The sequence below is a fragment of the Grampus griseus genome (assembly GCF_964374135.1).
Source record: "Grampus griseus genome assembly, chromosome: 5".
Taxonomy (NCBI): domain Eukaryota; kingdom Metazoa; phylum Chordata; class Mammalia; order Artiodactyla; family Delphinidae; genus Grampus; species Grampus griseus.
Genome location: NC_138998.1, coordinates 96,736,932 through 96,764,121, shown reverse-complemented (window position 1 = coordinate 96,764,121; position 27,190 = coordinate 96,736,932). Strand labels below are relative to the sequence as shown.

The window sequence follows — 27,190 nt, the reverse complement described above, 5'->3', positions numbered from 1 at the left end:
TATGTATATTCCAAAGTCTATTCTATATTCAAAATTCCTATTCAAAGAGGTGATATGGTATAATAGTTAAGTGCCTAGACCCTGGAAGCAGCCTCCCTGAGTTCAAATCCCAATCCAGCTACTCATTGTCTGTGGGGCTTTTTACTTGTTAAACTCTTTATGCCCCAGTTTCCTCACAGGTAAATAGGAGTGATTATGATAATAGTTTCTGTATCAGGGGGAGTTTTCTGAGGATTAAATAAGTTAATCAACACAAGGTGGTTAAATGAATTAACATAAAATGTTTTCAGTACTGCTTGGCAAATAGTAAATTCTCCATGAATGTTAGCTGTCATGCCAAACCATCCCATAATTTAAGAACAAATATGGTTTCTTTCAGCACATAAAATAGTTGTATTTTTAGGGATTGATAAAGTAGTTAACCATATTTTTTCTTTACGGTTAAGAGAACAGTTAACAAAATAAAACCAGAAATAATAGAATATAACACCTGCTGCATTAGCCACCAAGTGTAAGCAACATAATAAGCTATGTCATGAAAATACGGTTCAGAGACAAGGTCTTGGCTCTCACAGAATCAGCTGACTCACTATCTTCCTCCCTACTCTTAGCAGGCTTCACCCTTCTAAGAATTTAAGGAGCAGGGACCACAATCTTAGCTGTAGTCTGCCACAATTGATCAAAGTCACACCAACAAACACCAAGGGAATAAACTGCACAAGTCCCAGACCAACATCATATCCATTCAGCAACGGGTAGTTGCTGATAGTTCAATGGGAACCCTCAAGCATGTGTTTTTTTGTTTACGCAATGAAGCCAGAGGAAATTACAGCAGGACTGCATAGCCAAAATGTTCCAAAGCATACACACCAGTTTAAATCCTTTTTGGAGTCTAAATTCCTTCCTTCATGATCTTAACCTTTGCTGTAGGAACCCTTCCTGGACTCCTCCCCAGGCCATTCTTCACAGTGAAGCTTGGAGCACTCATGGTACTACTTCTAGTTACTGTTTACTTCATTGGCATGTGGGCTTCTCATTGTAATATCATTAGCATAAGGCAGGGGTTCCTGCTGGCAAAGTAACCAGAGTAATGTTCAGTTGTCCCTTTAGCTCCTTTTGGTTGTATCCATGTTCTTGGCTTCCAGTCTAAGAATGTTAACATTTCATAGTTTCCTCTTATTTCTTTTGTATATTTCTCCACACAGTCTCATTGGCCTCTTATAGTTTTTCCTTAATTTATTAAGATCTCATTTTTATTTCTTCTAGATATCCTCAATACCTTAATATCCTCAATCCAACACAAGAGATTTCTCTTCTGATGCCTACTCAGAAACATCAAAACTACATTTTTGTTTCAGGAAGGTGTTTCAAACACAATTCAATGCAAGCATATGTAAATATCAGATGCTAGCTCAACAGACCCAGGACAGATTATTTCTTTTAAGGACGGTTTTATTTATGGATGTGCCTAAGATACCATAATTGGTTGATAAAAGATATATTAATATCCTATTGGATATTATGAACTATGGCAATAGCAAGAGTGCAAAGCTATATAAATGCTTATCATGATAGCTACCCTCTTTTGAGTTTCTGCTACTTACCAAGTCACTATAAGACATTTATTATCTACTATGATCTCAGTAAGAATTATTATTCCCACTTTCCAGGCTAAGAAATGGAGGTTCCTCAGTTACACAGCTGGTAAGTGGCAGAGCCAGGATCCAAATCCAGGTGGTTCAGAATCCCTCACCCATAGGCTCTCTCTGCCTTGAAGGCCCCTCTCAGTACATGGCCCCCACTCACTGCAATACATTTCGGAAGGAAGAACTGAAACTCAAACATCTCCGCCAATCGCTGCGAAGCAAATTATCACTAGAATTAACTAAGAAATGAAAACTAAACTTTTATATTCCTGGTTCATTGTATAATCTTTCGTGGATAATTCAATTTCCCCTAGTGTTTTCCTTGAGAGAGAAGATAATAAATCTTGAGGAAAAATATGGTACTACTAAAATTAATATTCACCATAATAACTGGATTTGACTTTAGGAAGCCAGTGCTACTGATAGTTAAAGATGATGTCTTCTTAGGGAGGGAGACTTTCTTATGATATCACATTGCACATTTGTGTAAAGTACTAACTTCTTTAACTCTTTCAAATATTTTTTTGTGTACCAGCTCAACAATAAGTAAGGACCTTGATAACTTCAAAGAGATGGTGCCTCGTCCAAGCCTAAAATGAGCCATGGTCTATCCTTTCCCTGTGGGTTTTATCCCACAGCTCAGAACTGACACCATTTACAATGCAACCCCATTCCCTTTAGAAAGTTTTTTCTCTGGTGATTTGAGATCTTACCAATTTTGCCACAGTTTATAAATCCTGGAGCTCCTCAGACACAAGGTTTTCATTTAATATTTAACTTTGGCACAGACACATTTTTAAGTTTCTCCAGCCCAAAACTTGGAAAAGAGCTAAGGAAAAGTAGCCAGGAGAATTTTACAACAATATTTTTAAAACTTCATATGTCCAGATTTAAAAATAAATACATTTATATTTTCTTCAGAAACAGCAATAACTCTGAGCTGACATGATTTTTAATAATGCTCTTGGTAACAGTTGGTGGACCCAACATGTTTTTTGGGGGAAAAAAAAAAGAGAAAGAAAGAAGAAAAGAAACCTCAAATACCTCCCATTTACCTGTGATGATCTGGCTCAGTGCTTGAGAGGATTAGGAGCATTTCTTTCATAAAGTTACATTTCATTAGGATGAACATTTTGCTCCAACCCAAATACACTGCAGCCCATCATCACCATTTAAGTTGATTATCAAAAAGCAGATCAATGTATAATGCATCCCGCCACTGCATCTCGAGTCACAACGCGCAAAGTATGGAAGTGCAAGTTACTACAAAAGACAAAGCAGAGGTCCCAAAACAAAGGAGCTAGAAGCAAGATAATATTAACGATAATAATAAGACATATATCTCAGAATCAGTGTGAGAAACCAACACTAGAATAATTTCAAATTCCAGGATATGTGAAAGGAATGTTGCCCCATTCTCCTCTTGATTGTGATATAAGGAGATTGTCATAATTTGTAAAATACAATGGAAACTCGTCTGCACATAACTAAAATTTGATTGAAATTGGCACATAACTAATTTCATCTCAAATGAGATTAACTATTATTATTATTTCAAATAGTTGAAATTTTTCCTTTTCTCAAACTGAGAAAGTAATTGGTGACATTAAGGTAAATTAATACTAGTTGCAAGGGCAAATTTTAGCCAGAAAGGTACTACATTCCTGGATATAAGGAACCCCACAAACCCAAACTCTAGAGAGCTAAGCAGCTCCAAAAGAGACCTTTTTTTTTTTTTTTTTTTTACTCCAGTTGTCCCCACCATCAAGCACCAAACCATCTGGTTTGATTCTGCACGTACTAAAATGACCACATGAGACTCACAGTTTATAATCAGCTGATGGCAGAGTGAGGCCTTCAGGTGGCATGGGCAGTTGCACACCAAGGGCTGACATTTATGAATCACTAACTCCAGGCACTGTTCAGAGCACTGTATACGGGAAAACTTCACTTACTCTTTACAATACCCAAGTGTAATATATAACACCAGTTATCACCATTTTTTATAGGTAAAGAGTGGCAGGTACAAAGAGGTAAGTAACTTGCCCAAGGTCACCCAGACCATGAGTGGCAGAGGGAGACTTTAACCCTAAGCATCTGGTTTAGATCCCATACATGTAACCACCCTGCCATGCTTTGTCTCACACTTACCATCCTCCAGTCAGCCTACCAGTCAGACTTCCCAGTAAACTGCCTTCCAAATACCTGATACAAAATGTCAGGTAGACCCAGCTTGACAGAGTCCTCAGACCACCACCCTTTCCCTTCTCATTGCCCAGAGACTCTCATCCCACCCACGTCTGTTCCTCCCTGAGGGGTCACCCTCTCAGTAATTCTCCAGCCCTCCATTCCAACCTGTACCTTCTCATAGGATAATGACTTCTGTTAGAGGATAGGTAAAAGTTCATCTTCTCAAAATTATTAACACAAATATGTGAATGACTTAATAGGATAACTCAATCCGAGAGCATTTGCATTTCAGAAGAGGGCTTTATTAACCCAAATGAATCGTGCAGGAGGGAACTTTGTTGCTATTTGGTAGTTTTTATGGTGCCTGTGGTACAAAAGGCGCAGCATTTGGAGTCAGAAAGAAGTTGCAATCCTAGTTCTGCCACTATCGCCTATGTAAAGTTGGGCAAGTAACTCAATATTCTGAACCTCTGGCTCCTCACCTATTTTAAAAAATAAAAGCAACTCTTCACAGTAGTGTTGTCACGATTAAGATGATATATGTCTAGCACCTAACATACTGCCTAGCACATGGTGGGCATTCAATAACTGTCAGTCTTTACCCTATTCTTCCACAACTTCCCAGAACGTAGAACCATGGGGCTAACCCCTGACATAGACTGCCATCATTTTGGCAGCGAAGCTGGATCGACAAGCTTCTCAGTAAGGGCAGCCATCCTGCTATCTGCCTCCTTGGCAGGCTGCCCTCCATTCCTAGGGTCACTGGAGAAGGAGAATGAGTCAGCAGGGACTTTGGAAGGCTAATGAGACTGCAGCTTCACTAAAGACCAATGCTCATGATGTTGGATTATACGCCATAGGCTGTTTTGTAAAGCGATTCATCAACATTGCCTACAAACTTATCCATTCATTCAACAACATGAAATAACTACTATGTGCCAAACATTGCGCTAAGCCCTAGGGAATAAAGAAATTAAAGTAGCCAATGTACTGCCATGTGCTACCTGGTAGCAGAGGTGACAACAAAAGAGAGAACAGCAAAGTCCTTCCCCCAAGAGGTGTACACATGCAGGAACACACACTCACAAGACACAGAACCATACCCTGAGAACAATGATTACCATCCATGGTATCATCCGTTCAATTAGTCATTCTCCAGATTTTTATTGAGCACGAACTACGTGCCAGCCGCTGGGAAACAGCATGTTGAATGAGTCAGGCCAGGTTCCTTCTCTCACAAACTTTATAAACACAGCAGGAGGAATAGACAATGAATATTATAAATGAGCAAGATAATTTCAGTTATTGAGAAATGTTATGAATGCGGCAGTGTGACAGAGAATGACCAGATTTGAACATTGCCTCGGTCAGAGTGGTCAAGGAAAGCTTTTCTGGGGATGGCATTTAGCTGAGACTTGCATGACACGAAAAGGAGCTAGCCATGTGCAGAGTTGGGAAAAGACCATTCAGGCAGAAGGAACAGCTTGTGCATAGGCCCTGGCAGAAGCAAATTGGTGAATTCAATGAATGGAGGAAGTCAGCGTGTCTGGCCCTTAATCAACAGGTAGAGGTGGAATGAGGGACAGGCAGGGACCAGTTGAGATCAAGGTCTGAAAGCAGTGAAGGGAGTTTGGATTTTATGCAAAGAATAATAGGAAGACATTGGAGGGATTTCAGCAGAAGAGTACTGTGCCCTGATTTACATTTTTTTCAATGATAATATTTATAGAATCACACTCTAATAAGGTTAAATGGAGTCAGAAGAAGAATTCCTTTCTCACATTATACATACAATGATCATCAACTTTAAAATAATTATAACATAATACACTGATTCTAACTAGAAGTATAGTTTCAGCATCACTAGGCTAAATGTAATGATTCAGCCGTTCAGAAACATTCAGTAGCTCACGAGTCCATAATGACCATCATTACCCAGGTGAGGCAAAAAAAAAAAAAGCATCCTTTAATAAATTCTGAACAAATAGATACCAGGCAAAGTAAACTCTATTTGAAATTAACACTCCTTCAGCCTAGTGTGCATTCTACAAAACAGGCATATTTGAGCTGTAACCTTCCTAGCTCATCAAGCTGGGTTTGTGATTTATGTTAATCCTGCACAGTGGAGAGTGAGCCAGGTCCTCTTCTGTGTTTTCCAGTCATGAATCCCAGCATGCTAACTGTGAAGGTGCTAATGGTCCAAAGTGTGGCATTAGGCTGGTGTTCAAGGAATCTTAGCTTGCCCCCTCTCTGGGGATGAGGTGCCCTTCTGGTGTGATCCAAGAGGCACCAAGAGGCCACCTTGCCCCAAAGATCTTCCTAGTGATCCTCACGCCCCTGGACTTCCTCATCACAGATTCCTCCTTGAGGTGATGGGAACTTTATTAAAAGACAAATGTCTTATCCAGGAAGAGTAACCCAATGACACCATTGTCAGTCATGAATCCCCTCCAACACTGGTTTCTTAAATTACCTGGTTGTTGCTAGCAGAGTCCATTTGCAGTTTAAGTCAGGGGAGAAGTTTGGAAAGTCAAAAATGTGGTTTTAAAAGGAGCACACTGAACTCTCTAACAACCTATATGGGAAAAGAATCTGAAAAAGAATAGATATATGTATAGTTAAATCACATTGCTGTACATCTGAAACTAGCACAACATTGTAAATCAAGTATGTTCCAATATAAAATAAAAATTTTTTTCTAAAAGGAGAACATTGAAAAATAAACTGTGGTATTCAGCAGTTAAAAAGAAATGTACTATCAGTCTTATTTACAAAAGCCAAGATACAAAAGATTATATATATACATATATATATATACACATATATATGTGTGTATACATATATACACCCATATATATACATATATATGTGTGTGTATATACACACACACACACATATATATATATATCTCACACACACACACACACACACACACACACACACACACACACACACTGCCTCTTTGGGCACTCATTTCTATGCCTGCAAAATGAGTATAATAGCACCTGCCTCCCATAGTTGCTGGGATTGTATTAAATGGGATAATTTATGTAAAGCACCTAGCACAGTGTCTGGCACTTGGTAAACATTTATTCAAGATTTTTTACTCTTAATATTTTTATTAATAATAGAATTGGCAGTGCCTAAAACATTCTCAGCCATTACAAAATATGTGTTCGATGAATTAATGACGAGACTTCAATTAACCCCTGGTAGTGCCAGTATCGGAGCAAAGAATGATGTCTGGTTTCCATTTCACAGTGAGACTATTCCAGATGTTAAGGTCAGTGGTAGCCAGGAGTGAGTCAAACCCTCCTCTAACAGGATTCTGCTGAACTTTAGTATATTGTTTCTGCTCTGATTATTGTCTATACCTGTATGTTTCATGAATCTGACAGGACACAAAGTAAATTAAAATTCAGGCTACCTATTATAATTTCTAGTTGCAAAAGATCTTTATTTTGAGGATCTTTATTTTAAATTAACTTTATAGTAACTTGAGCTCTTTGAAGGAAAATTCTCATGTAAGTTGTAATACACAATTACACTTTTTATGTTCAATCCAAAAGTTCCTTTAACAGGTCCTGGATATACCAATTTTTCTACCCAGTCAGAACTCAGAACCAAGCAAATAGCCAGCCTTTGTGTCTCTGGACCACTATGTCCACATCGAAAACTACAGGTGGATGGAGAGAGAAATGATAGATTGGAAGATGAATAGGTAGGTGGGTAGATGATAAACATATATAAAAATGAAAATGTTTTATCATTTGATTTTGGTAGCAGCTGGAACAAGTAGAGTTCAGCAGTGAGAATCAGATTACTCTAAAAAAATTCAGAATATATTATCATATGCTAAATAATATGTAGGTTTACGAATTCTTTGCCTGACTCAGACTTCTCATGGATAACTCATTATTTTTTAAATATGCTTCTGTATAAGGCCAGATGCTCATAGAGATAATTCAAAAGTTATGTTCACTATGCAATGTCTTCCATTTGCATTCTTTGCAAGTCTTGTTGAGACTGATATTAAAATAAGTTTGTTTTTTGTGGATACACATCAAGGACTAGAGTGCAGAAAAAGCCCAATCACACACTGGAAGATGGAGGGAAGCCAGCATGAGATTGTAAAAATGCTGGCAATTATCCTCCAAGTGAGTTGGTCAGCCCAACACACATGAACAGGAGTTGAATGTTTCCCTGTGACTAATTTCGCAGAGATGGAAACTGACCCAGGGAAGAAGTCTGAGCAGTCAACTGCTCAGCTGGCCAACCCCTCTAGACGATGAGTCATTCCAGGACAGGGACCTCATTCTCCACTCAGTGTTGTGTCTACAGCACCTGGCACTTGCTAAGTACTGAACAATGTTGAATGGATGGATCAATGAATTAAGTAATTAAAGGATGAAAGCATTTCTCTGCCTTCCTTATATCTTAGAATTCCAATCCCCAAGTGGAGCACTGGGGGAGGATCTGGAGGTTGTTGCACAAACAAAGGCAAATGGCCAAGTAGTGTTTATAGGGAAATTTTAGAGGGAGGAGCAGTAGCAGGTGTGAGGGTTCCCCCTTGTCCTTGGCACATTCCAGGCAAGGGTCATGCACAAATATCCAGCAGGCCTGGAAGTCAGACTCCAGGAGAGGAAGCTGCCCCTTGGTCTATGAGGCTTTTAAACTGTGTGACTCGGGAAGCACGAGCCCTTCCTCTGGTGTGATCAGAGGCTGAGATCAAATAGCTCGACAATGTGGCAGAATTTTGGCTCCAATCCCCTTCCTGGATACTCATCAATTGTGACTGAGGGGAGCAGTAGCACCTCTCCTATCTGGGAGATGGGGTGCTAGCCTTGCACCTCCAGATAAATAATGCTGTGAGCTGGTGGCAGGATTTGCCCCATCCATGTGCATGTTTGAGAAGCATCGGTCCCTCCCCTGGCATGATGGGGCGAGGGAGGGCTGGGGTCTGAGCCTTGCAAATGACCAAGATTGTTCATCTCAAGCACGTTAGGGCTGGGCTATAGTCAGTCTCCATGGAGCTTTACTGGAGGTGGACCCTTCTTGAATACATGAGCTCTTGCCTCTCAGTGGGGATGCGGCAGACAAAAATTCATCATGCCATCATGACCAGCCCTTCTCCCCAGGAGCTGCTAGAGATTCTTTGTGGCAAGGCTAAGCTTCAGGCCACCACCTCATGCCTCTGACTTCCCTAAGATACCTATTACCTTGTACCTCCATCTTACTATCTACCGATTCCCAGCCAGGGCAACGCACCCAGAGCCCCTAAACTGCCCCAGGCCCCATTCTTCTCAATTGCCTGAGTCCCAGTGCGTTGGGCCCTGTTCTACATTATAGATCAGTCATTTGTCATAAAAACCTCTGGAATATATTAGCTTTCTCAGGTTCTGGAACTTTAACAGAAATTGTGGGCACTTAGCAGACCTATGGAGGAGGTATTTTGGTTCCAGGTAGGGATGGGTGCTTTTTAACACCACCCTAGTCATCCCACATGGCATTTCCTCCTTGCTTATAAAGACCCTGCCCTTGAATCCAGTGAAGAGGGAAAACGATTTGGTTCGTGTGTCCCACTCTGGCCCTTGAAGACATTGGCTTTTATTCAGACTCAGGTTCGAAATGGGCTGATGAGGTTGTAAACACTAGGTAGGAATCAGAAACCTGGAAAGGAGAAAAAGAATTAGGGATAGAGTTGGGAAAGGACAAGGGAAAGGGAAGAAGCAAGTGTAAGAGAAAAGGGGATAAGCAGGAAGCAGGATCAAGACAGGAAGCAAGACCAGTTTCTTTGCATTTTTTTCAGACTTTGTCTTTGCCTTGGGTTGCCATTGAGGTGGAAGTGACATCTTAGTTGTGCTTGAATCCTTCATGGTTCCTAGCACGGTTCACAAAACGTTTGTTGAATGGGATAAATAAGAAAATTAAAGTGGTATGTGGTAATAAGCTCAGTGAAATGGGTCATGGGTCATGGTGACACTACCCCAACATCCTCACTGCATGTTGTCTGGTCAGCTTCGCTTCTCAAGCGAACAAAAGAAGGGAAAAAAATGAAAGGATTTTATTTTAATGGTAATTTCCATGACAGTAGCTGAAACCCCATCTCTTTGGAGATTTTTTTTCCCCTCAATATCCAGATTCTATTACTCTTACAGCAGAGAAGCTAGAAGCCTAGAAAAGCTGAATGGCTTACCCAAGGCCACACAGAGGCAAGTGTCGAGCTCAGGACAGACACTCCTGTTTTCCAACTCTCAGGGCTACGACTGTGAGAAGGGGAAATTGAACCCCATAGGATGTTCTGTTCCAGAGCAGACACAGATTAAGTATAAGATTCAGGTGAATTAATAAAATATAAAACAAAACGTGGGGAAAGTAAAAATAAATTGTAGACTACACAAAGCTGAAATGGGATCATGACACCCAATCCTTAATCTGTTTGCTATTAGGGTGGAGAACAAGATAGTGCTTTGCTTTCTGGAATTCAGACATACTTTCTATTTATTATTTATAAATTTGAATATTTAAAGGAATACAAGGAAAACTCACACAAGCCAGGCTGGGCCTCTTTATAATGTAAATACCTTTCCAATGGGTAAAAAAAATACTGAAAGATGGTGAGTTTGTCTTCTGACAGTATTTCCCACACTTTTTTATTGTTAGCAAAGCTCCCTTGGAGTGTAACTAAGAGTTTCAGAGCAGTGGTAATGTTAAATCAAAGGGAAGGAAAATTTCAACAAGAATCAAGCTGCCCCAACTCCCCCTTTATTTTTAAGCAGAACCATCAAAGGGCAGCTAATGGAACTATACTTAAGTGGCATTAATTCATCCCTAAGAGGACTCTCCAAGAGTTTTATTGCTACATAAGGGAAAGCCATAAACCAGCAGGAGGAGAAAGCAAAGAAAATAAGTCTGGGGAGTCATCTTGTGTAAGAAAGTGAGCAGGTGGTCCGTAATGTGTCCTTGGCTGGTTTCCACAGTGAGGAGACAGAAATTCATGGCAAGGATGTGGCCCACAAAACAGGCAATCACAGAGAAAAGAATCGTGGGACTCTGCAAAGTGTTGTTGAAGAGTTCACATGAGTATGAAATCATCACATGTTCACCTCTCCCCCTCCTTCTCACCCTCCATCCAATTTCATGTTAATACTCGATTCCACAGCCTATTGCCTGACTCTTTCCAGTGTCTGGCATAATTAGGACAGAACAAAAAAGGACTAGACTGGGTAGAGACAAGGACAGTGAGTTTTTAGACTTGAAAGGAACATTGAGGATCATTTAATCTGACACTCTTGGTTTTACAAATAAGGAAATGGAGTCTCAGAGATTACCTTTATGGAGGGTGAGAACTTCAGAGATTTTTCACTTGAGGTCTAGAGTCCTAAATTGAATATTAAGACTGGGGATTTAGAAAAATGCCTCTGTGATACTGTCATTCAGCTCAGGCCAAGTCTAAGACCTTTAGAGCAGCCATAGAGACTATTACAGGCATCCTGTGATGAATGACAATTATCACCAATCTCAAGATTATGTTACCTTCAACCAACCCTTCCCTGTCTTTACAAAGTTTGTTATTTTTAAAGCAAAAAGAGCACTCGATTTCTAAGGAAGCAAGCCTAATATGTAGGATTTCTCCTTCTTGTGAGTTGGCAGGGGACACTAGAGCACAAAATCAGGAGTGAGAATGAAAACCGTAGACAGAGAGAAGAGGCAGGTTGATCCAGTATTCAGAAACTGTAATGCACTCTCAGCCTTCCCACCACCCAAGATCTTATTTAAACATTTAGAAAAGGCGGGAGAATATGGGATAAAAATATGGTGCCATTCATTTATTGGCTTGGCCAAAAAAGTTCGTTTGGGTCTTTCTGTGCGATGTTACGAAAAACCCAAACGAATTTTTTGGCCAACCCAACGTTTGTCCAACAAGCAATTATAAAGCCTATTTTGTACACAGTTATGAACCAGGTACAGAGAATCCCCAGAGATAAATGTCTGACCCCAGGGCTCCAGACACTTGAGAGAGCTTGTATATGGAGCTTCCTGCCCCCCATAGCCAGTTGGTAGATTTTATGACCATTGTTCAAAATAAAATACATTACAAATTTGCTTCACTTGGGGGAAAATTAATATTTTCTATTTAAATAAATGCTTGTGGCTAAAAAAGATTTGGGATTTATTTGGTATTTTGGATTTGAGGTTACTACTTTGCACTTACTATAAAAGAAACATATGTTGAATTGAGTCTTTTTTCAGATACAAAACTCAATGTAGTTTTGAATTAAGCAAGGATCTATGGTGCGGGGGAGGGGGACATGAATCTTTCAGACACAAGTCTTGGAATATGGTAAACACTAAATAAATGTGAACTATCCAATATTATTATTCCTCAAGTTCCTGAAAATAGTACGAAAAGATCAAGCTTCTAAAAAAAGTGATCTTAAGCTGATTATTTTTCTGACCTAAAAGTATAGCTATTATTACTCGTGGATCTTACTTCCTTCAACAGTAAAATATAGCCTAAGTCCTGCAGCCGCTCCCACAAGGCCAACCTGCTGCCATCACCGCCTAGAAATGTCTTTGGTTCTCTGAATGTTAAAGCCAAAGCCCTTCACAGTCAATACAAAGACAGGCTGCAGTGGCCAGTTCTCTACGGAAAGGGGAGCGAGACGAGATGGAGCACTTGAACCGAGTGCTCTCAGGCGATAAGCAGGTGGGGCAAGGGCTGAGGGGTGGGAACTCAGACGCTACACTTGTTATCCACCTAGTAGGAGCTATCTATACGTGACCTGTCTTTGGTATCTCAGGCAAGGGGACAATTGGGCAGCCTAGTTTTTATAATAGGTCTGGAGCAAAGTGAAGACAAAAAATCATTATCTTTCAAATTCTTCAAAAACAGGACTGCAATTAAGTGTGGTGGAACAGGTGCCCATAATCCCCTCTACTGCTATTGCTTCTCGTCATCCTCCTTCTCCCTCTTTAAATAATAACTAACACCTACCTATACAGTGCTTACTATATCTAAGCACTGTTCTCAGCATTCTACCTGCATTAATTCCCTTCACATCTTCCATAACCTCACAAGACAGACGATGTTACCATCATCCCCAACTTATCTTGAGGAAATGGAAGAACAGAGAGGTTAAGTAACTTAACCTTAACTAGGTCTAAGATCACAGACCTAGAACATGATAGAATCAGGATTTAATGCAGGCAGGTTAGCTCAGAGTTGCTGCTCTTAAACATTTTCCCCTACAGCTGCCCTTTAACTGTTGTAGCTGCCAATGTCTGCTTCTAGATAACACCCTCCACTTCCCTCCTTACTCTGCTGAGCAATTACCATTCATTCTTCAAACCTTAGTTCTAACACTGTCCCTCAAGGACCTTGTGTCTCACCAACCTGCCACCCACACACCCCGTCCAGGTTAAAGTCTGTTTTGTCTTTATTGAAGCACTTACACCAGATTAAGATCTAACTTGCAATAGTTGACTGGAAATTTCTTGAGAGTATGTCCTTGTTTCTCACTTATTTTTATATATAGCCAGCCACTAACATAGTAGTGCCTAAAAATTCCATATAAGATTGTTGAATTTAATAATTAAACAAATCAACGTGACACAGTAGAGAGAAACAATGCCAGGAGTTAGAAATTTAAGCAAATAAAGGCAGGGGAATTCCCCCATACAATGTTTTAGCGCAAGAGAGATGTTAGAAACCATCTGATACCAAGGCACCCAGCAGCCTAAATGTTGGATTCTGCTCGCAGGGAGGCATTTGTTTTTTCTACCAGACATTATTTTTAAAGAAATCAACCCCAAGTGTCAAGATGAAGAGGTTTCACAAAATGTCCCAATGTGTGGCTTCTCTTGAAAACTTGGAAAACCTGCCCAAACCAGGCAAACAAGTGAGTAGTTCAACTACTGCCCCATTGGATAGGGTAGTGCTCCCTAGTTCACTGCAAACTCTGGCCAGCCGACTCCACTCACTCCCCGGTCTCCCTGCTTCCTCCAGGTATTTAGGCTCTTTCCCCCTCTAATTCAATCCCCTCATCTTATAGTTTAGGAAGAGGAGGCCCTGAAAAGCACAGGAGTATAACATGACAGAGAGGTGGCTACATACACTCCAGGTCTCTCATCTCCAATTCAGTTTCCTATCCCCACTAAGTCCTAAGAAATAGCACTTATAAAGCATGGTTATCAGTGCAATTCCTCATTTTTGTGAATTCTTTGTACCCTGTAGCAAGGTTTGCTGAAAAAAAGGAAGGTCTCTTCCACACTCCCAGCCTCCTTCACTTAGGCGTCTCCAAGAACTGGCATTTATTACATAATTCTTTGTCCTTTCCTTTCTCCACTTCCATTTTCTCTGAAAAATGTTCAGTGGATTAACTGTGAAAGCCTTATGATTTCCCTCCCAGACAGCACATCCATCTCTTTCTCCCTCAAAATAAATTCCACCCCTGAAAGAAGCAGAACTTCCAATACCAAGATAGCTGTGGTTTGGTTGCTTTCAGTGCTTTGCCTGTGTTCAAAGGGCAGGATGTTACCACGCGGGCTAATTATCTATATGGAGCTGTGGTTGAAAAGTGGTGGATTTAGAGACTGCCCTCTCTGTGGCTGACAGTTTATCACAACTTGGCATTTTAGGCTTAGCCCCAGCTTGAGAGCTCAATTTTTTTTGTATTTAAATTCATTTTTGGGAACAGTCCTGTGGAATGATCTCTGCTACTCTTAAACCGTGCAACAGAGAAAGAACAAATTCACATTTTTACTGACCAAGAAATTGTTGAGATTTTTTTTTTAGTTCTTATATAATTCAGAAATTTTCAGGGGTACATATTGTAACTTTGTAGGATTGCTCTTCTGACTGGAGATTAGCCATATGAGTGTGTGTGGGCTGGGGGAGGGGAGAGCAATTACAGAGGAAATTTATTAATTATTTTTATTTCCAAGTGCTGTTGATTTGATTTAATATTTTGCCCATGTGTGATAGAAACTCTAGAGCTTGACTTTTAACATCAAGTCATTCAAGGTTATGTGGCTCAAAGTAATCTTAGCTAAATAAAACTTCAACACCTGAATCCCCCAAATCACCAGTTCGAAAGTGAAAAAAAAGTCAGTTGGCAGCCTCGCGTCCGCTACCTCTCGCCTTTCAATCCACAAAGACACGTATGCATCCATACAGTAATTTCATTAATAAATATCTTAGTATTATGGAAGACGGAAAAGGCTAGGATTTCTTGCTTGGTTTAGGGAATTTTGGTTTGTTTCACAGTTTCCTATAAAAATACTAAAATGAAGAGTCTACCCGCCATGATAGCCAGCTAATTAGAAGAAAATGCTAGCACAGGAAGTTGGCTTGCTTGCTTAATCTTCTGGATATACTGATAGAGTAAATACTAAGTGCCACTCAGAATGGGACAGAGAAAAGAGACCTTCCTGTGCTTTTCAGTCCTTCCTTGCCACCATCGTAGGAAAATATTGGGAGAAACATCCCTGGTGGCAAAGGGCTCTCCATCCTGCTTCCAGGAAGTGCCCAGGCTGGCTGGGAACTGGGCCTGCTGTACTTTATATTTCAACTTTCTCAATTTTCAAAACTTTGACCAGAACTAACTCATTTGAGTGTCACCTAATCTCTCAACTTTTCTTGGGTAAGATGCTGAGCAATAGTGAAGCATCTAGAAGACACAGAGGATTGCAGAAAAGTAGAAGAGGTAAGAGCTTCTAATATGACAGCCTTCCTCAGGAAAAGTTGGAGTCCAAAGGCAGGCCATCTCCTCCTCCTTATGACTCCCTCCCACATCTAGAGGCTACCCTAGGACCCCAAGTTCTTCAAGTTCAGGACCTGGATAAAGGTCATTCAGGAAACAAGTTATGTGCTTTTGTCTTTTTACCTAACTTGGTTTAAACTTTCTAGTCTCTGCAACCTTAGATATTTTGGGAATGAGTGTGATTTTATCATTTTACTTTATTCACTTCATTCATGTTATTTACTAAGAACAACTTCTACAACAACTACCAAATTTCAACTATGCATATGACAAGGAAATTGCTGGATTTTGTTTGGTTGAAATTCACTTGTAATCCCATTGGTCTGCACAGAGTTCAGGATTAAATAAAAGTGTTTGCAGCGAACAAATATTCCATGAAATGCATATATTTTTTTCCTTCCACTTTTATCGAGATATAACTGACATATGGCACTGTATAAATTTAAGGTGTACAGCGTAATGATGTGACTTACATGCATCATGAAATGATGACCACAAGAAGCTGAGTGAACATTCATCTTCTCCTATAGATACAAAACAAAGGAAAGAGAAAAGATTGTTTTCCTTGCGATGAGAACTCTTAGGATTTACTCTCTTAACGACTTTTCATAGATACCAAACAGCAGTGTTAATTGCATTTATCATGTTGTGCATTACATCCCAAGCACTTATTTGTCTTATAACTGGAAGTCTATACTTCCATGTCCATGATATTTATATGTTACAAAATACATTATAGTTAGTTGCTCTTAACAAATATTTTTACAATGTCCAGTTCAGTGATTTACATTAGATGAGACTTCCTCACACGTCTCCTCCTTGCAAAGGCCTGAAAACACCGTTATTTTACATTGTGTCATTTACACAAGCTGTAGTAGTGCCAAGAAGGCAGAAAGATGCTCATGTGAATGGTAGAGTTCTCTCCAGCCCTTCTCGGTCACACCAGGAAGGAATTTGCCTTGCTGCACATCGCTGGGCCCATGGAATGGGGAGGGTCTTATTCTTGAGAAGCCCTCATCTTTGCCTGCTTTACTATAGAGCTGCCTCTAAATTTTGGATCTTCCATTTTTCTTCAAAAATGAACATTATAAAAAAAAAAAAGAACATTATAGCTCCTAAAAACGACTACATCATCCTATTCACTTCCTACTTCGCCTTCCCAAGGTGCATACTTTTTATTCATTTGTCATTCCTATGACAGGAGGCATGCATTGATACTTGCTGAATGACTCTGGGGGATATTTTGAGCCTATACATTGTAGGGAGGTTTTATCATTTGTAGCCACTTTTTAAAGATTTCTCAATAAGCTTCAACTTTTAGTCAATCTTCGAATATGGTATAAAAGAGGTTATAAATCACATTTTTATCTGTAAATTTTATTTCTTATTTAGGTTCTTTCTTTGGTTTCTTGTCAGATACACCTTCTTTCATCAGAGGGATACTTGCAGGGGGGCTGTTCAGACCCTTCTCCCTCCCTGTCCACCTGTAGAAGGTGGGGGGAGTGAAATGCTGAAAAGTAACCGGAAGTGTGAGATGACATCCAAAAGGCTTAAGCATGTACATTCATGAAATCATTTGTCCATGAAGTATGGATTTGTTGTTCATGTTCACAGCTACCATAGAGTTTTAGAACTAGAGGGGACCTTGAGGTCATTAAGCCAATGTCCCTGTCCTGCAGATGAGGAAACTGATGCCCACTCAGAGTAGGTGACTTGCTTAGGTCAGAACCAGCATTTAGGTTCTCTGTGCTCTGCAAACAATGATGCCTTCATATTATGGGAAGAAAAGCTAAAAATGAAAAAAGGGTTCCACTTTAGAACTTCCCTTTTAGGGGTTCTCTCAAGTGTTTTATAAACTCTTTGGCAGCTGACATGATTCCAGTTAGAGAAACAAAAGGAGTTAATTGCAGACTTCAAGTATGTGAACTATTATTTTAAGTAAAATATTCTCCAGATGTTTCCCACCTCCTTTGAGAATAGAAAAGAGGAAATGAGCTTACATTTCAGCAAGAAAGATTCAGATTAGATATTAGGAAATGTAGGTCTGTGAATCTTGCAATTGGTTACCAGGGAATGTTGTGAAATCTCCTCTTCTGGAGAACTTTTGGAATGTGGCAGTTGGCCATCCATTTCAGAGGGGTTATGTGGGTGGCCCATAGAGCCAAAGACACAACCTAATTGACACCTCAAGTTCTGTAGGTCCCAAGAGGTCATGCTCTGCCCATAGCTAGTTGGTGGGGCCGTTCGCTCCTCTTAACTATAGCAAAATTCAGGATTCATCAGTGAAGCACATGTTCAAGTTCAGTTTTATACATGTATCAGTCCTAATAGGTGTAATTGGGTAGACTGACTAAAACTAATGAATGCTTATTGGATATTTTTGCCCACTGCCTTCACTGATTGATTGACTAATATCTGATGGTTTAATTTCTTTGGGATCCATCTCAGCATATTCACCTTGACTTCCTTAATACCTTCCAAGCTTGTGTCCCTAGTCCACAAAGCAAAAAGTAAGGGATCCAGTCCAGGATCTTCTCCTATATACAGGGAAATTCTTTATTTCAACGAAAAAGGCAGCCTTGGAATTTGGAGGACAAGATGGAGAAAAGTGGATGTATAATTAGATCTGCACCTTGTTATCTAATGTATTGATGATATCTCCTAACAATAATCAAATGAGAATTACTTTTCAAAAATTTTTATTGAAATATAGTTGATTTACAATGTTGTGTTAGTTTCAGGGATACAGCAAAGTGATTCAGTTTATATACATATATAAAATTTACACATGTAACATATATTTACATATATATTATTTTCCAGATTCTTTTCCATTATAGGTTATTACAAGATATTTAGCATAGTTCCCTGTGCTATACAGTAGGTCCTTGTTGGTTATCTATTTTATGTATAGTAGTATGTATATTTTAATCCCAAACTCCTAATTTATCCCCTCCCCCCCTTTCCCCTTTGGTAGCCATAAGTTTGATTTCTATGTCTGTGAGTCTATTTCTGTTTTGTAAATAAGCTTATTTGTATCAGTTTTTAGATTCTACAAATAAGTGATATTGTATGATGTTTGTCTTTTCAAAGAAGAATTTAAAATTTCTAACTTGGAATGTAACAGTCTTGAATTTCAGTAAAATAATCAACTGTATAAATACAGGATGGGGAGATATCGTTTGAGTTTAGTGTTAAAAAAAATAAAAGACCTAGTAAGTGGACAAAGGATTAATCATATGTATTTAAAGTATGTTCATGGTGCTGGCATAAAGTAAGTGCTCAAAAATGTAGCTAATATTATTATAACTTTGATGTTTATTGCCTTTCCTCCCCTAGCCATCCTCTGGTTCTGGTTTTCTAAATACAGTCACTGATTTTGCCCAATGCTAATATAAAACAGCACTAAACCATTCTTCTACCTACCCCCAAAAAATCCATTCCCCCCAAAGAATTAGGTTTTCTGAAGGTATCATCAGAAGAGTTAGAGTTTCTTCATTTCTGAGGAAATGAAGGAGGGAATTTACAATATGTATCCTATTAGAAACACAAAAAGTTCAATTGAAAAGACTTTTTCCTTTCTTGACTGCTCCTCCATTGGAAATCTTTTCTCCGACTCTTTCCCACGCAGCAATCACACTTAATCTCCTCCGGAATCCCCCAGAAGGCCAACTTTCCATACCCTCTATTATTTAGAGTTGTTTCTATCTTCCTTTAAAACCCAGGTGCCAGCCCATCCAAACGCAGAAGGCTCAGTTTCTACAGTAAAGTGGGTTTCAAAGAGCATCGCCTCAACATCCTTACCCACCCTCTCCTTTGTTTTTCTCCATATCATCCAACACACCGTACATTTAAGATTTTATTTAGTTTGTGTCCCCATCATAATCCTCAAAATGTTAAAAACACAATTCTCATTTGTAAGTGAACATGTCAAAGTTTTAAATGATGACAAAGTCAATTTGAAATATAATGTTAAAAATCTGGGTTTTTCATTGTAATGAGCAGATAAAAAAGTATGCTGAGATAATGCTAAGTTTGATACAAAACTGGTTAACATTCTAAACGGCAATAAAACCATAACCTGAGTAGGGTTAATCAACATAGTTTACAGAGTTGTTAATGTCCTGTAATACTAATAAATTATGCAACAAAGTTACATATCCCTAGTTCCATTACCCTAAGGTGGGCTTATTTACATGGCAATAAAAGATCATGTGACCATCTATCTTTTGCCTTAGCCAAGTTGGGGGATATATTTCTTAATACCCACTTCCCCACCTCCCATTAAAAGTAACCTACATGTGCACTGCCATTTATGAATCAAAAAAGTGGGTCTCCCCTATAAGCTGCTCAGATAATAAAAATAGCAACAGAAGTGGCATAAGAAGGTCGTAAGTTGCCTTATGAATGTTTCCATCATTATTAATATTCAGGTAGGAAATATGAAGGCCTTCTGTCAACAACTGTTGTAGGAAGGATTCCAAATGGGGAATGAGGCTGAATTTGATATTTTCTAAAGCCCCTATCAACACTGCAAGTTTTGACTGTAAGGGTTCATCAATAAATGTTGAGGAAGTCAAAAGAATATCACACATTTTCCTGGTTCTCAGGAAACCTACGATTACAGTGAGGTCTAATGGACAAAAAACAATAGGAAAAAAACATAAGGTTGATTAGAATTATATTTAACTTTGTGTTAAACTTTCAGTAGTACTAGCAGAATAATGATGTTTGAGGAGGTAGGTAGGGAAGACTTTACAGAAGAGGTAGGAATTGAGTTGGTCTGGAGGAATGGTAGGTGTTATGGGCTGAGTTGTGTCCCCCCAAATCATATGTTGGAGTCCCGATTCCCCGTACTTCAGAATGACTGCATTTGGAGATAGCGTCTTTAAGGAGGAAATTAAGGGTAGGCCCTAATCTAATAGGACTGGTGTCCTTATAAGAAGAGATTAGGACACAGACATGCAGAGGAAAGACCATGTGAAGACGCAGGGAGTAGATGGCCATCTACAAGCCAAGGAGAGAGGCCTCAGAAGAAACACAGCCTACCAATACCTTTATCTTGGACTTCTAGCCTCCAGAATTGTGAGGAAATAAATTTCTGTTGTTTGAGCCACTCAGTCTGGGGTACTATTTTTATTGCAGCCCCAGCAAACCAGTACAGTAGGGTTGAAATATGGAGAGGGGTTTAAAAAGAATAAGAATCCTCCAGAAAAAAAAGAATACCATGAAAAAAGAGGTCAAAATGAGGACTGACATAGATGAGGAACAGAGTCTTGAAACAGGGGTTTACATTAATGAATGGCACATACAGCTACCGTCATCATTAATAAGACTCTTTCTTTTTTCCAGTATTGTGTCTTAAGAGAGATAAATAAACCTTTCAACCTTCGCACCTCTATCCAAAATTTACTTCCTCAGAGAGGTCTTCCCCCACCATCTTTCCAAAACAGCATCTACCACCCAAGCCATTTTCAAGCCCTTTCCCCTGCTTTATTTTCTTCACAGCACTTAAATCTGAGATTACAAAATTTATTTTTAACTTGTTAATTACATGTCTTCCCACACTAGAATGTGAGTTCAATGAGATCAGGGACTTACCTCTCTAATTCACCTCTCTTTCTCTAATCCCCAGAACAGTTTGTAACTCTTAGTAGGTATACCATAAATATCTGTATCTAGCGAATGAATTTCCCTGAGAAAAGCAATCAATCAGGAGAGAATTTTCTTTGAGAGGCATGGAAAAGCCAAGAAAACAATTCTGGTAAATATTGGAGGAGTAGGATACTGCGTGACTTTCCCTTGTTTTAGGTGTGGTGAATCTGAAGCCTTGAGAAACTACAAACTCTGTGTGAGGGGGCAAGTAGGGGGCACAGAGGAGGGCCACCCGGCAGCAGATGAGAGAGGCTTGTCCACACCGCACACAACACGGACACACATGCACACACATACCCCAATACAGACATGCTGGGAAAGGGAAAGGGAAAGCTGTCCCATATGAAAGGGAAAGTTGGATTTAGGGCAAGGATTGAAGGTTTAAATACTTAAAACATTCTTTCAGACAGTAAGCCAAAATCTCATGAGGATCAACATACAAATAAAATGCTGAGGAGCGTCTAAAATAATATATATCACATTACTCTGTTATATACATTACAGAGCACATGAGGAAACTGAAACTCTCTGCAGCCCTGCCCAAATATAGGGAACCATTTAGGGCTGTTCAAAAAATGACCAGGACTGGCGACTCTGACCCCAGAATGAATAACTGCCTTGGTTCAGCTGTTCTTTCTTGCCATTTTTAACAAGTACGTTTTAATGGCCATTATTGTTTTATTCATGTTAGGTTTATCATTATTGCAGTTAACCTCACATTTACTTTGGCTAGTATCCTTTTTTGAAAGTCTTTGACATTTCAGTTGGTTTTGATTTGTCTTTTTGGTCACACTCCATTAATAATAACAAACGTGAGGAGTGCTTTTCGGCTTACAAAGAATTCATAGTATCATTTGTGCCCTTGAACAGCACTGTGGGAGAGTCAGAGATTATAATTTCTGTTTTATAAGCAAGGAAACTGAAGCTCAGTGAAGATAAGGGACTTGCAGAAAGTCATAAACACAGAGAATGGCAGAGCTACAACTCAACTTCTGCCTTTTGGTTTCTTCTACAATGCGCTTCCTGTATGACATGACACCCATCACTAAGCTAGCCTGGCTGGCAAAGATCCAGTGTTCACACACAGTATGTATGTTTATGTTCACATGTACTCAAGCACACACACACCACATAACGGTTATCAAATAGAAACCCAAGAACACATTAAACAGAACTCACAGCATTATTGTGTTCTACATCCTTAGAAAAAGAAAAAAGAGGCAAGAAAACCCACTACCACCATTTCTCCCCAGCAGGAATTCTGAGGTTCCTTCTTCCCACCAGGTGTTTGTACAGTGTTACACAAATCTGATGTTCTTTTGAGTGATTTGGGGAGAATCTCCACACCACTTTGATCACCAAAAATATCCTCAGGGACAAGAGGGAAATGAGTAAGGATAAGTCAAGTGGTAAATTCTAACCAGGGCCCCTACATAAATATTCAAGCTAAAACTGAATGAAGTTTATTTAAATAAAGATCCAGAGAAACGGCAGATGGCAGACTGAAAGAGGTAGTTTTCAGGAGAGAAAGGCCAAGCCTATGAGAGGAAATAATTGTAGTAGAGCAGAATCCCAGTGGGCCTTTGGTATTCAACTGGTCTTCTTCCAAGCATTTCACCCTCTTCCAATTTCCCAGTGTTTCATTAGACTGTCCTGGTTTGAAGATTATTAAGTAAATCCAACACAGCCACTGAACTGAAGGAAGGGTGAAGGACCAAGCATGCTATCTATTATCACTCCAAGTTCAGGGTTTAATAGTGAAACTCATTAACTTCCAAAGATAGAATTAAATCCCAGGCTACACATCACCAGGTATTACCACTGTCAGCTCTCTTGTGACTGCCTTAGACATTGAATGTTAGAGTCAGATGGGGCTTAGAGAACAACTGAGTCTTATTTTTAACAAAAGAAGTTGAAGAGATCTGTTCAGATACACAAAATTAAGATGAAGTTCTGGTCTTATGAGTAAAAAAAGTAAGGAACAGTGGTGCGTAGAACAGGCTGTAATTTGTCTTAAATGGGTGTGCATATTCAGAGAATATCTCTGGGAAAATATGAAGGAAAATGGGAAATGTTGTTACTTCAAAGGGAAAGGATTTTAGATACTAAAGAACAGAAGTGAGAAGAAAATTTACTCCCCCCCCATATCCTTTGCTACTCATTAATAGTTTACACATCTGTCACTCCTACAAAGAAGTGTAAGCTCCTTGAGAGCAGGGCCTATTGACTATATTATAGTCATCTTTGTAATCCCTGGGTGGGTCTCTCATTGTGTCTCATAAATACTCAATAAACCACTGTTGAGTACTTACAACAGATGTTCTTTTTCCATTTAAAATAAATTTGACTATTGAGTATAAATCAATATTAATTTTGTGGCTCTTTCCAAATGGTTTATAACAATCATTCATATAAGGACATAAAATAACAGCTTTCTATCTTCTCCCATTTAGAGTACACTTGAAACAAATAGTTCTCGAAGACTACTCTGACTTATGAAATAGAGAAAGTTGTATAAATCATTTTGCTGACAGATGTTTCTTCATTTTCACCCCAAAGGGGAAAAAATGATTAGTTAGTATATTTAGAAAAATTGTAATGCAGTGAATTTCATGGTGGAGATTTTTACTAAATATTTTCTTAGGTGCTTTTTATTAACCAATTCTTCTGTAGCCTGTTCATACTCTTGGCATTACTCTTGAATACGATGTTGCAAAGTCAACCCACATTTTCTAAGAAGTGGAAAACTATGATCCAGAATTAAGTAAGGCAGAAGCAAAGAAAACAAACTCTTAGGAGAATCGAACTTAAATTATTTACTCAGTTAGTTACTGGATTAAATTATTTACTCAAGTTTACTCAAAGTTTTCCAGAAGACAGTTACATTAAAAATTGTGAGAAACTTGCCACTTCTTTCTCCATCCCCCCAATTCCCCCCTCCCCCCACCCCGCCACGTCCCATCTCTCTCTCTGCAGCATTATGATGACACTCCATTTAGGATTCAGATTTTCGTTAAGTCCCTCTATAAGATGTGGGAGCAAAGCCTTATGTGTAGTTTTAGGACCTCCGGGTAACTGAGCAGACGTCAATGTGTACCACACTTGCCCTCTAGCGGGAATTTGTGAAAACTGCAGTTCCCTGGGATGTTGGTTCTTCAACCCTGCGCGTTTCCAAACACCCATCTCGAGCTGTTTTTTATAAACAGATAAACCTCATTTATACTTATTCTACTAATTACTAATTTGCAAAGGGTGCTAATAAAAGGCTTAAAACAGCTTATTCTTGCGAGTAAACATCTCTATCTTATTTACACAACAAATATGCTTTGTAAACTCCTTTCTTCATAATAGTACAAAGATAAACTTTAATGATCTCCAGGTCCAATTAACCTAATTCTGAACAAATGACTTCATAGTACATAATTAGAAGAAAGAAATGGTATCCCTGTATGTACATAATTATGATGGTGATTTTTTTTTTTAATGACATTTTGGGGCTGTCACATGAAGTACCTTCTTTCCAATTCAGAAGATATCTTCGGTTTTTATTGTTGTTCTTGTTTGCTCTTTAACCTTTATATGTTTATGACCACACCAAAGCAGCCAAAGGACATCTGACATATGAAAAACTACTGCCTCTGGCATAAAGCCTATAAATTATTAACTGTTTCCATTTACAATAGAATTTCAGCACTTACTAACAAAGTTATGACTTGCCACTAAGTTTGCTTCATTTTGGAGAATCTATTCTATCTGTTAGGATTAAGTTCAGTGCAAATGTATGGCACCCAAAATAACAATGGCTTAAAGAAGGTAAATCTTTCTCTCTTGCATAAACAAATTCCAAACTTAAGGATGAATATCAATATATGGCGCCTCCAAGTTCAACCAAGGCTCAGGTTTCTTCTAGCTTGTTGCTCTACCATCCTCAATGCACAGCTTTCACTCCATGGTTCATGGTGTCTGGCCTGTTTCCGGGTAATATATATCCACATTCCAGCCAGTGGGAAGAAGCAAGAGGAAGAACATGCTCACTCCCCTTAAGGAGCATTCTTGGAAGTTGCACCCATTACAACTACACGCAACAGACCAGAACTTTGTCACGTGGCCACTTCTAAATGAAATGCCGTAATTCTAGCCTTGCTCTGTTCCAGCTGAAAGTCAGGGGTGCCAATACTATGGAAGAGGGCAGAGTTCATGTTCAGGGACAACCAGCAGTCTCCCCATAGCTTGCAATCCCACCAGCTGCCTTCATTTGATAGACCCTACTCTTTCCTGGGTTTTGTCTGTTTTCTATTGAAAGGTGACATCTTCCCTTCCATTTGTCTTCCACTCATGAAGTTCTGCTAATAAAGACCATGATTCCTTTTCTTTTTTTCTCCCTTCTTTCTCTAAGTAAACTCCGGTCACCTGGCCTGCTGGTTTTCACCATGTTGGTGCGTACCTTCCTCCACAGGTGATGGCTGGTCCACCTGCCCTTCTGCAGCTGCTGGGAGTACTGCTTACCATTTCCCTGGGTTCCGTCCGGCTCATCCAAGCTGGTGCCTACTATGGCATCAAGCCGCTGCCACCTCAAATTCCTCCTCAGATTCCACCGCAAATTCCGCAATACCAGCCCCTGGGCCAGCAAGTACCTCACATGCCTTTGGGTAAAAATGGCCTTAACATGGGCAAGGAGCTGCCCCACATGCAGTATGGCAAAGAGTATCCACATCTACCCCAATATATGAAGGAAATTCTGCCGGCACCAAGAATGGGCAAGGAAGCAGCACCCAAGAAAGGCAAAGGTAACATACTTCGGTTCTGCTGTAAGACAGCAGCTTTCCAAAACCCTAAACAATACGCTGCGGGGGGGGGGAGAGCTAAATTTTAGACATTTTTCTTTTAGCATGTGTGACTGACATTCATTAACTGCCTGTGTCCTAAACCCTATCCTTGAAAAGTTCAGGTCTTGAAGAAAGACAAAATTATTGTAAGTTGTGCTTTCTTATTTCAACAGCATCAAATGACAAAAAGCATACTTCATAACAAATAAGTTTAGTCCCTTACTCATTATTTCTTTATTCAAACATACAGCAACTAATGAGCATCTCTTTTTGTGTCAGGCTCTAAGCCAAAATGCTAAGGGATATAGCAGTGGAAAAAAAGAAAAAAGAAGTGATGTCAGTCTTCAGAACTAGGAGAGCAATGTTATAAGAACCTGCTGTGTTAAAAAAATCATATAAAAGCACTTTGTAAACTAGGTGCGAGACAAATGTGTTTTTAAGAGTGCTCTAATTAAGTTGTTACACATGTCAATCAATAAATCTACAGAAGGAGCCCAAAGAGTACAGACTATATACCTACCTAGAGATGATGATACCTGAAAATCTCTCCATTACTTTCTAGGCATATTCATTAGTTATTCAACACCAGCAAAATGCCTATCACTGTGAGAGACATTTTCTTTTTTTTAAATTTTTTTAAGTCTTTTTTTTTTTTTTTTGGCCACACCGCGTGGCTTGTGGAATCTTAGTTCCCTGACCAGGGATTGAACCTGGACCCTTGGCAGTGAGAACACAGAGTTTTAACAACTGGGCCACCAGGGAATTCCCGAGAGACATTTTCTTATAAACTCAGTTGGGTTATAAGAAACGTAGGAAACCTAGCACTTGCAGGAAAGGAATTGCAATCAGAGTAGCAATTCCCTTTGAGGCGGTGGAGGCCATTCCCACTGGTCCCTGCAAAAGCAGGAAGCTCTGCTTCTGGGGAACTACTGGATTTGGTACTAATAGGCCTGAGTGCCTAGAGGCCAGAAAGGAGAGAAACCTAGTCATTTAACCTCTTTGAAACTACTTTTCTTCATTTGTAAAGTAGGATTATTGAGAGAGTCTATGACATAAGGTAAGTACTAAATAAATGCTAAAGTACCATAAAAAACTTTGCTGCAGTTGG

The 27,190-nt window shown here is 39.4% G+C and overlaps 1 protein-coding gene across 3 annotated transcripts in view; it reads left to right on the top strand.

The window, feature by feature from the left end:
- COL8A1 (collagen type VIII alpha 1 chain) overlaps positions 1-27,190 on the top strand; it is a 154,557-nt gene that overhangs the window by 122,210 nt on the left and 5,157 nt on the right. For all 3 annotated transcript variants that reach the window (XM_082655587.1, XM_082655586.1, XM_082655588.1), the window contains one exon: positions 25,713-26,043. In XM_082655587.1, the coding sequence (XP_082511713.1) occupies positions 25,716-26,043 (328 nt within the window). In that variant the 5' untranslated portion in view covers positions 25,713-25,715. The remainder of the gene's footprint in view (positions 1-25,712; positions 26,044-27,190) is intronic.